A 10,757-nucleotide genomic window follows, 5' to 3' on the forward strand; every position below is an offset into this window, starting at 1 on the left:
CCATTTTATACATGATTTCATAGACATATAAATAATATTAATTTATTAATATGTCTATGCATGATTTTGTACATGACAAAATAATAAAATACTATTATTTCTATTTAGCCATGATTCTTTCCGTGTCTATTGTCTGGAGAACATGCGTGACGATAGTGAAAATTAAATTTTAGCCATACACATATTTAATAATATTATTTATATGTCTATGATTTACCTGACATGCCAGACATGGACGTTTATTTGTCATGTATACACAGTACACACGGTAACCAGTCACCACTCACCGTGGGTACGTCACGATGTAGGTAAATCATTTTACATTTTTACCTGCGTCGTGGTATACGTCATCATGGATCCAATTATATCCGACGACCGTGGTTTCTGTAATCTGTACAACCGTATCATCTATGGTATCATTCAAATTAAACAAAAAGTCGTTACTCGTTAGACCACGGCTGTTACTACTTGACTGTTGATAAGTGATAACGTTCTTTGGACAATCTGTAGTTGTAGTTAACTAGTTAAGTTAAGTACTCAGTAGTTAACACTTAATTTCATTATATTGTGAAATTGTAAATCATTTTCTAATGGCTGAAGAGTGTGAGTATGAACAAAATAATATATTTACTTGTGTTGGTGGTGTCGAGGGTTGGTTGTTCGAGACTAATTGAATACGAATAAAGGACTTAAATGTATGCATATATTTTATGTACGATTTCGCGTGTTTACGTTTTGAATTGGTCAAAATCCATGTGTTGAGAGTAATATTCGGGGGCTGGTTTCTGTTTTTGTATTCATACAATTCTCGGATTTTAACATCCAAGAGAATTTTAAAACTATTATTATAATACTATTATTTATTTAAACTGATTAACCTAATTAATAAAATTGTTAATTGTTTTTTGTAGTTGATTTATCTTGCACCAACAAGTTTGAAGTGGAATTGGGCTCTTCATTAAGACATTGTTGTAATACTTCTCGTAAACTCAAACAGCTAGCTTTGAATGCTGCCGAGTTAAAAATAAATAATCAAGTAAGCTACTGTAGAAAATGAACTTGCCTACCCATCTTGATATCTATTTCCAGTTACACCATTGCATTTTATCACTGTTATTTATGGCATCTATTTGTTCATAACTAACTTTTTGGTATTCATGACAATTTTACAAAATAGATATTATTTATCTTATTTTGTACACATATTATATGATATATTTACACTAAATGTAAATGTTTTTAGATAAACTTGACATGCAAAGAAAGTGATGTTGGACTAAGTGTAAAAAATATTTTAGATGCAGTGCAAAATTTACGTGGTAAATTAAGTATTATTGAAACAACATTTGATTGTTCGGATAAGGTCAGCATTACTAATAATACATCTATTAAAAAAAATATATTTGTTCCTCAAATGTAATTAAATCTTAATTTTTATAGACTGTATTCAATCTTGGAGAAACTGTTCAAGAGCTTGAGAGTGTTGTTAACATTGTGTCAAAAAACAAGAACACAATTTTTACTCACCGTATGTTTATTTAATTTTGTTTACATTAATTTATTGGTAATTTTCTATTATTTTTTTTCTTTTAGGTAATCTTTTATAATTTATTTATCTTATTTTATTCAGTTATATAATAAGTACCTAGTAGTATTACATTTATAATGTCATTTAAACGTGTATGTGATGGATCAGGCAGCGATTTACTCAAAAGTCTTGAGGTACTTTCTCAATTTTAAATACTTATAATTAAAATACCTAGTGTAACTATAATTTTTATGTTATGTAATAGTCACAAAGAATCAGAGAATTACTTGGCATTCAAATACCAGATGGTGAAGCTAAATTGTTGTCCAATGGAAAGTTGACTTGTATGATTTGTATTCAAAGACCAATTTTTGATACGATTAATGTGCTCTCAATTCACAGAAAAGGAAAAAAACATTTAAACGGTATGTAGTGTTTGAAAATAAAATTGACATTGATTACATTTTCAAAAGTCCATTGACGTGACATGGTATTTAATATGTATAAGCAAACATAAATATTTAGTTCTGATAAAAAAAAAAGTAATTTCATTGTATGAGTTAGGTCAAATTCATAGCAACCAGTTATACAGATTTAGGTGCAATCATTGATTATAAATAGTTTATACTATGGTACAACTTATTCAAATGAAATACTTATTGTTGTTTTCTTAACTATTTAAGTGGCTTTTTGACACTTATAACTGACAAAAATAAACAAGTAACATAATAATATTATTCTTTTAAATTTAAAATGTTACACTAAGCAAGAAAATAAATTAAAATTATTATCTTGAATCTATGCTGATAATTGTTGTTTAATTATTACACTTTTGTCAATTTAGAACTTAGTAAATATTTGGAAAGAAAGGAAGAGTTAGAGTTAATAAAGATTAAACAACAACAGAAAAAATACATTCAGTCATTTGGTGCTTCAAAATTGTATACTAGTTCCACAGAACGTAAAACAAAATTAGAACTGCCAGAAGATGGTAATAAAATTAATTTACTTACCTATTATATTTTTAGGTATTTAATCCAATTATTTATTTTTAGATTCAGATAATTTTAAAGAATCTTCTATTGTTTCACGCTATGTATCTTCAATGAAAAAAAAACCATCTTTACAAGATGTTATAAACCGTGCAAGAAAAATTCCTTATCAGCGACCGGTCTGTAATTCACATACCCCAGTTTCCAAAAATACCTCAGATATCATTCAATCAATACAGACTTCCAGCAATAAAGAAATTGAGTCAGTATAAGAAAAAAGTATTTTTAATATATTTCTGAAGAAACATTTTAAATAGTAAACATATAATATTGACATGTCTTTTTTATTGCTAACAATGTTCACAGAATTGGTTGGATAATTAATTCTGATGGATCATGGTCTAAGGATCCACAAGCTGAATTTGATTCTGATGATGACTGGTAAGCATTAATTATGATTGCCTATTAACGATTTTTAAATAGTAAAAATATATTGCTTGAAATAGAAAATAAGTATCAGTCTAAAATGAATAGACAAACTAGAGGGCTTCTATTATCCCAAAAACTGGAAGTCTAGTGACTGTTGTCGGTGATACAATGATAAGCCACGATGTTCCTAAAAATTGTAACAATTTTACACTTATTTTATCAATACATTTAGGTATAAGCATAGACCTTATACTTATAGACAAGATCTGTGTATAACAACAGCATTACGAGCGGCGTGCAAACATATTGCAGTGATGTAGATTGTCTTGACAACAAAATACGATAATCTAATTATCTATATGTATTATATTTTATCGTACTACCCCGCACTACATACATATGAGTCACCGAAAAGCACCCTCTATGTTTCCACGCTTGGTGTGCAATCACTTCTTGTCTATTAGTATAAGGTCTATGGGTATAAGAAGAAATTAATGTGATTAAAATTTGTATTTATTACTATGCATTCTTTGTCACCAACAAAATTTGATTTTCTTTCAGTTGCATGAGAATACTTTTCATCATCACAACTTTTACTTCTCCTGTAAATTATTCATATATTATAATATATGAATAAAAATAAACATTTTAATTTTAGGTAATTTGTTTATTTACATTGATAGTTTTCTGATTTGTAGGTTTTCCTTAGTGCTCGTCTCTGTTACATCATGATTATTTGGAGTCCTACAATACATTGTAAATTCATAATTAGTTACCAAATATATTTATTGAATTGAATTTTAAATATAAATATTTACGAGCCACTCTTGCTACTATTTCTGTTTCTAACAGTTTCCAATAACTGTGATGAAGAAGCTGTCATTTTGGCTTGTAATAGCTGCAAATGTATGCCACATAACATTATGTATATTATATATATATTTTGTTTTTAAATATTTACCGTATCAATCATAAAACCTGAACTATTATTTGTAAATACTCACAGGCCAAGATGTAGCACGCATTTCTCTGAGATCAATATTTCTAAAGAATTCAGTCATGACTAACTGTTCAATTGTAGGCACTTGACCCATAGGATTTTTAAACACATAGTCCATTATTTCAACAACCTATAAAATTAAAAATGTTTAACATTGTATAGTGATATTTATAGCTAAAATAAATATTAAAAAATATGCTGGTTTTCAAAATGTTTTAAATATAGTGTTTATTATTTATTTTAAAGTTAAATTTTTTTACTTGAGGATAGTGAGCAATATCTCTTAAATTAATTTCACTGGGTTCTGGAGTAAGCAATTCATATCCAGCTGCCATTTCAAATAGAACATGACCTAAATAAAATTTTTTTTCAGATTTGTATGCAAATTATATATAAAGCAATTTTATACCGAAACAAATAACATCAATTGCTGAGAAATCATCTAATATGAAATTACCACTCATAACAATGGGTTGAATTCTTGATGTAAAACCAAGTAGAGAATTTTCTAGGCCTGTGATCCTTTGTAAGATTATTAATACATTTTTAATTATGATTTTACTGTTTTGTTTTTTTTTTTTTTAAATACCTGGCCACACCATTCTGAAGAATTACATTGCCGGAATGTAAATTACAATCATGTGGAAACTTTCTTTCCTTAAGAAATAATAGTGCTTCTAGAATCTGACGGCCAAGTCTTTGTATCTGCGACAATGGCAAACCTTCACTGCGCTGTCCGTACTTATCGCTCCAATCATCATGCCAACAACTCTAAATTATTTTTATCATTAAATTATAATTTCTATATTCAAGATATTATTTTAATAATTAAAAAATACCTTATAGATAAGATCTTTAAGACTTCCCTTACTGTTAAAAGGTAACACTAATGTAATAAATGTTGTTTCTGGATCGGTTGCTCCTTCAACAAACTCTACGTCCAATACAGGATATATATACGGATGTTGTAGTGTAAGAAAAAGATCTAGTATAGTACGTCTGGTATCTGGTGTGCACTCAAGAACGCTTTTGGGATTCTTGGGCACAAGTGTTAATAGGCGTTCGGTTTTGACAGACCCGTCGCGTACTACAAACCAATGTTTGTCCACCCTAAGTTCAAAATGTATAACAATTTTCTTGTTACATTATACAGAATCAACGTTTTGTAAGCTGTTTAATAAATAGTACCTATCCTACTAGGTATAGTTATTTATTGTGCTGTACAGCTGTATACGTTTTTATTATAATAGTTATTCTCACCTCGATCCAATGTCGTTGAGGTGTTGTAGAAGAGCGTATCGTGGACAGAACCTCAAGTAGTGCTTACATGCATTTTGAGCGTGTTGTCTAGCTTTACGTTCCAGTTCCATCCGTTCCTGTCCCATTGAATCTGGTTCCAATGCCGTGTACTGATACCGGCTGCCATTTCTGCAATGCACAACAAACGGACAATGAGGGATCGTTATATTCTAATAGATACTGTTCATCGACAATAAAAATTCATCGTCTGGGGAGGGGATGCAACAAAAAGAGAATGAAGTTTCCCTAACTTTTGTCCGCGATCGAATTTACAGTTGTCACACAACTCTTCGAAATGTTTGGGAGGTTCGGGCCTGGACCACCACGCGAGTCGGAACCTAAACGGACACACGGTCCTCGATCTGACGACACTGCGGTCTGGCTTTCGGGACGCGACGCGTCCGTTCACCCTGTGAACGGGTCGCCCGGAACCCAAGTCCAACGACGACGGGTTGATATCGACACAATTTTCCGATCGGGGTGAATGTGGCAACACGGATATGATCGTACGAGTGATGTTGTTGTTGCTGCTGCTGTTTGGCCAAGGCATTTTGCGTTGCGCTGTTGCTGTAATATCATAAGTGCGTGCTGTGACCCGTTCGGTTTTTGTAAATATTAAAACTGGCTCTGTTTTACTGGTCGTCGACATTATAGGTAGTATTATTGCGTATTTTAATTTTTAATATAGACGAATAATATAGTATATGGTGTTGTGGGAATTAACCACGGTCATTATCTGTGTGCACACGAACAATAGCCCGAATATATCGCGTGAGTTCAAGCTTTATGCAAGTCAAATGCTAACGTTGACTTTGGACCACACATGAACACGCTGTACGCCAATGGCTATTATAAATGTAATATATACACGGCTGTAGGGTGGGCCACATGCGTTAATATTCATGACACATGATATTTATATTAATAATTTATGAATTGTTATTTTGTCAAAACAATAATTATAGGATATTAACTTAAAAATCCCATATGTACCTATGTATACTTTTAATATAAATATGTATAGGTACATCTATATTCTATATAGCTGGTAATATAGAAGCTCGGTAATTTTACAAAATGTTCTGTTAACCTGCAATATTTTTTCTAACCAATGTTAAAACTGGGTGCCCTGCTCTAAATATTTCTACTAGTATGATAACTTTTATATTAGTAGGTACCAACTATTTAATCTTCTTAATTAATCATTTGTAGTTAATAATTCAAATATAGGTAGTCGTTAGGTAACTATTTGTATATTATTTGACTATATTATAGCTGTTTATTGTTTATAACTTATAATGAATTCAGATATACTGTAACAGTAGGTTTATAACTTACGAGCAAGCTTTTCTAATCCAATAAGCTAAAAAACCCAGAAGGCCGAATCCACTGACAAGTGCCACAGTCATTACCTGAAATAAACAATCATATGTTTAGATATGCAGGATAGATAGGTAATTAAAAAATAGTAAGTTGTTCTTACAGATTAAGGTTCACTAAAATTATAATTTGGCATTGTTTTTACTTTAGTTATTAGGTCATGACTATGTGTAATAAATTGTCGTTGTGTGTACTTCTACAATATAAAATTTAGTAAAATTAAATAATTTTAGCATTTGAAATACCTAACAATATATGTTTCAATTAAAAAATATATTATCGTTCAATGTCCATTGTGTGTTTTAATTTTTAAATTGGTCAGCCGTCAATTGCCTATATTATTTGTTGTGTATACAAATAATATTTTCTTAATTATATAAATCATAATATATTTGAATTCAACGATATATTTTTTAATTAGTTATTAAATATTATAAATTGTATTATTATATTGTATAAACACAAGCCCGGATTAAGACATTTTGAGCCCAGGGGCCAAAGTTTTAAATGAGGCCCTTGTACGAAAAAAAATATATTAATGTATATTATAATGTGTTCCTGGGTGAAGTGACCAGCGGACGTCATATAAAAGTATACCAAAAATGATAAAGAAATAGCCTTTAAAGATTGGGTCTAACTTTTTTATTTTTTAAGTTATGGGCAAACTTTTTTTATCAAAATCATACATATCACGCATTTGTTTATGTATTTTCAAAAGTTTTTAACATTTTTATGTATTTTTTATTTTAAAGCTATTCAATTGTCTTATCAACACTCCAAAATACGCAATTGAACTAGAAATTCACTAATTATTTTTATTAAATTAAAAAAGTTGGAAAAAATTAACACTTTTTAAAGGAAATCTTGTATTATTGCAAATAATTGATTACTTGGTATGGGGTTTTTTTTTTGTATTATTCTGTTAAATTATACTGAATAACACATTAATATACCTAAAATACCTTGAAAGTTTGGTTTTCATAATATATTCCTGTTAAGGGGGCTGCAGCAGGTTTTTTCAAAAATCAAAACTAATGTAGATTTGACCAATCTAGACATTAATTTTGTTTGTTATTGTGTTTTTAAATATATTTAAATTCCGTATCATAAAATAAACCTTAAAGGGGCGGGATGGGGCTCCAGTCAATGAAAAAAAGTAACTTTTAGACCAATAAGCTAGACAAAACTGGAAGAAATTGGTTTGACAGATTTTAATTTTGAAAAAATGGTTGAATTTATAAACTTTCTAGACTATGTTTCTTAAGAATCACTTTTTTTAATTTAAAATCAGATGTGGCCAAAATAAATACAAATGTAATGCAATTATTTCATGGGATTTCTAAAAAAAAAATGGTTATTTTAAGGTCATTTTAAATTGAAAATTGAAAATCGACTTCCTAAGAAACCTAGATATTTTATCAATGAATTCAAACATGTATAAACAATTTAAATCGGACATTCCGAAGTATGTGTAATTTACCACCGCTTATTGGTCTAAAACGTATGAAAAATGCGTGAGCTGTAGCCCCCTTAATCGTCACAATCTTAGTTTTCTTAGGATTGAGTCGGTTAATTGGTCATCATTCGTTTAATTTTAGTTGTTATAATACAAAAAACAAAAACTCATAGTTTTTACTAATTCTACTAAGTAACTCATAAATTATTTGGAATAATGTACAATTTCCTTTTAAAAATACTAATTTTTGCAAACTTTTTTCTTTTTTTTTAAATTTAATAAAAATAATTAGCACATTTCTGGTTTAATTGCGTATGTCAGTTGATAGGACAATTAAATAGCTTTAAAATAAAAATAAAATTACGTCAAAATGTTGAAAAGTTTTGAAGATACATAAACAAATGCGTGATACGCATGGTTTTGATAAAAATAAGTTAATTGCTCATAACTAAAAAAATAAAAAGTTAGATTCAATCTTTAAAGGGTATTTCTTTATCATTTTTGGTATACTTTCATATGACGTTGGCCGGTCACTTCACCCTGGAAACACATTGTATATTTTTTAATATTTTTTTTTCGTACAAGGGCCTCATTTATAACATATAGGCACATAGCAATAAATAATGAATAATGTATTAATGTATAACTTTATTTATAAATTATAATTTACAAGCTTTTTTTCTTGCTAAATAATCATCGATTTTTTTTTTTAGGTGATTTATTTAGTGTTACATAGCCTATAACGAAAAAAGTAATGGACAAATTAGAGGCCCGGGGGCCATGGCCCCCCTGCCCCCCACTTAATACGGGTTTGAATAAACATTATAAACTATAATTAACAAATTATATAGGTAGGTGGCCAGAGGAAAGCCTTGTCCCCTGTCGACAATATAATATAGGTACAGGTACTCAAGATTTGGGGTTTTATCGACTCCGCCGAATTTTTGTTTATATTGATTCCGCCGACTATCGATTCCGCCGGTTATTTATTTATATTGATTCCGCCGATTATCGATTCCGCCAGTTATTTATTCATGTTGATTCCGCCGACTGTTTATTAAACAATAACCAAAGTATCATATTATACAGAATTTTTTTTTGAATTAACAGTATAGGTTGGGGTACACTTGTTACGACGGAGTTGATACGCGGCGCAATCGATATATTTTTTCAGGTAAAAAGGTAATTTCGGCGCAATTGATATACGCCCCTAGATTTTGCCAACCACCTAGGATGTTTTATCTAAAAATAACTTAATAATTCAATATAAACTTTTACTAATTTATAAAGTCTTAACAATATTTTTTTAGATTCTGAGTGGAGCAATAAATGTATTGATTTTATACAATGATACGTGTGTATTTTTTTTTTTGGTGTACCTATATATTTAAGAAGGATGTTTACTAGTTTACATATTATGTGTGTGAGCATATTTCTTATAAAATTATACCTTGACAATTGACTATCCGAATATCCGATTAAAAAATAAAACCGTTACAAGACTGATAAATCTATAATTAAAAGGATGACAGTGTTTATTTGTTTTATCTCTTTAGCCTGCAAGCGCAATATAATATAGAACATTCACGTTTATAGGACTATCCGGAGAACTAATAATTATTGTATGTTGTTACCTACTTGTAAGCTTTGATATTACATTAAATTGATCTATTATAAAACATAAAGTTAAGAACATTAGCCTTGTTTCTAAGTTGGTTTTTTTACAGTAGGTATTAGTATTTTACTGTCATATGATGGATATTTTTAAATTTTAATATTTTACATACTTATACCCATAGCTTGCATAAATAAATAGAAATATCGTAAAAAACCTACGTACACAGTTATTGTGTTAGGTAATATTCATAACATTAAAATGAGTAAATTCACTATATCGTCTATATCTAATATTAAAGTTAAGTATCAATATATAAGATTGGATCTGCTAAATTCAAATTAGTTGTTGCGCGAGCCTCCCCCAAAGATCACAGTCTCCTCACACCACACATAATATGACATATCTATATATAAGTCCGATTTTTTTTAAAAGTAAATGTCTAATTTAATAATTTAATTTGGCAGAAATACGTCATATAAGTAGTAAAATACATTTTAAAAATGTAAGTAAAATAATATTATAAATCTATAATTGTGTGGCTTATATTGATGATACACGGGGCAATTAAACGATACTATAATATTTATATATTCACTAGGAAAGTGCGTGCGATGGTTAGGAACTATTTTCGTATGTACCTATCTATTAAAAGCGTGGTGTTTAAATTTTGTATCCTAGACATTTTTAATAAAGAAATTGGGTACCTAAATTATATAAAAAATAATGTAAATTTGAAATTATGGTAATATTTTAATTTTAATTTTTTTTTAAATGTATATAATTTATTATACAATGTGTAATCTCTAGATGATAATTTAACAATAATTGGTGGATTAAGAATTTTTAACTTGTATAGTTATATATGTAATTTAAAATATTTAAAAATATACAAGACATATTTGTGTAGCGTCATTCAAATGAATGTTTTTCCCCTGGCCCCTACCACAATCATCACTATGGATCCGTGTCTGAGTCTCAACTTTGATCTTTCCCGAGAAAGGTTAGGTCAGGACGTCAGGTCCATATTTTGTGGGCTTTGACCAATGGATCAAAAA

At 29.4% G+C, this 10,757-nt stretch overlaps 2 protein-coding genes across 6 annotated transcripts in view; one reads left to right on the forward strand and one right to left on the reverse strand.

The window, feature by feature from the left end:
* Positions 1 to 437: 437 nt before the first annotated feature.
* Positions 438 to 4,763, forward strand: Scnm1 (sodium channel modifier 1). Of its 3 annotated transcripts, XR_003839353.1 has the most exons (11): positions 441 to 603; positions 912 to 1,036; positions 1,244 to 1,363; positions 1,441 to 1,528; positions 1,594 to 1,722; positions 1,794 to 1,953; positions 2,373 to 2,519; positions 2,584 to 2,782; positions 2,887 to 2,961; positions 4,323 to 4,475; positions 4,559 to 4,763. XR_003839353.1 is itself a non-coding variant. In NM_001204950.1 (10 exon segments), coding segments are annotated over 6 exon segments (639 nt in total). In that variant the 5' UTR covers positions 482 to 603; positions 912 to 1,036; positions 1,244 to 1,363; positions 1,441 to 1,528; positions 1,594 to 1,665; the 3' UTR covers positions 4,324 to 4,505.
* LOC107882135 (slowpoke-binding protein) overlaps positions 2,790 to 10,757 on the reverse strand; it is a 13,766-nt gene continuing 5,798 nt past the window's right edge. For 2 of the 3 annotated variants that reach the window (XM_029490234.1, XM_029490235.1), the window contains 11 exons: positions 6,587 to 6,660; positions 5,210 to 5,377; positions 4,789 to 5,059; positions 4,539 to 4,720; positions 4,359 to 4,471; positions 4,210 to 4,301; positions 3,954 to 4,079; positions 3,768 to 3,847; positions 3,625 to 3,693; positions 3,470 to 3,551; positions 2,790 to 3,136 (listed from right to left, as the gene is read on the reverse strand). In XM_029490234.1, the coding sequence (XP_029346094.1) occupies positions 3,074 to 3,136; positions 3,470 to 3,551; positions 3,625 to 3,693; positions 3,768 to 3,847; positions 3,954 to 4,079; positions 4,210 to 4,301; positions 4,359 to 4,471; positions 4,539 to 4,720; positions 4,789 to 5,059; positions 5,210 to 5,377; positions 6,587 to 6,660 (1,320 nt within the window). In that variant the 3' untranslated portion in view covers positions 2,790 to 3,073. Of the gene's footprint in view, positions 3,137 to 3,469; positions 3,552 to 3,624; positions 3,694 to 3,767; positions 3,848 to 3,953; positions 4,080 to 4,209; positions 4,302 to 4,358; positions 4,472 to 4,538; positions 4,721 to 4,788; positions 5,060 to 5,209; positions 5,378 to 5,499; positions 6,199 to 6,586; positions 6,661 to 10,757 lie in introns of those variants that run through there. The other variant, XM_008183189.3, reaches the window with a different exon arrangement.

This window comes from Acyrthosiphon pisum, chromosome A2 (genome assembly GCF_005508785.2).
Source record: "Acyrthosiphon pisum isolate AL4f chromosome A2, pea_aphid_22Mar2018_4r6ur, whole genome shotgun sequence".
Taxonomy (NCBI): domain Eukaryota; kingdom Metazoa; phylum Arthropoda; class Insecta; order Hemiptera; family Aphididae; genus Acyrthosiphon; species Acyrthosiphon pisum.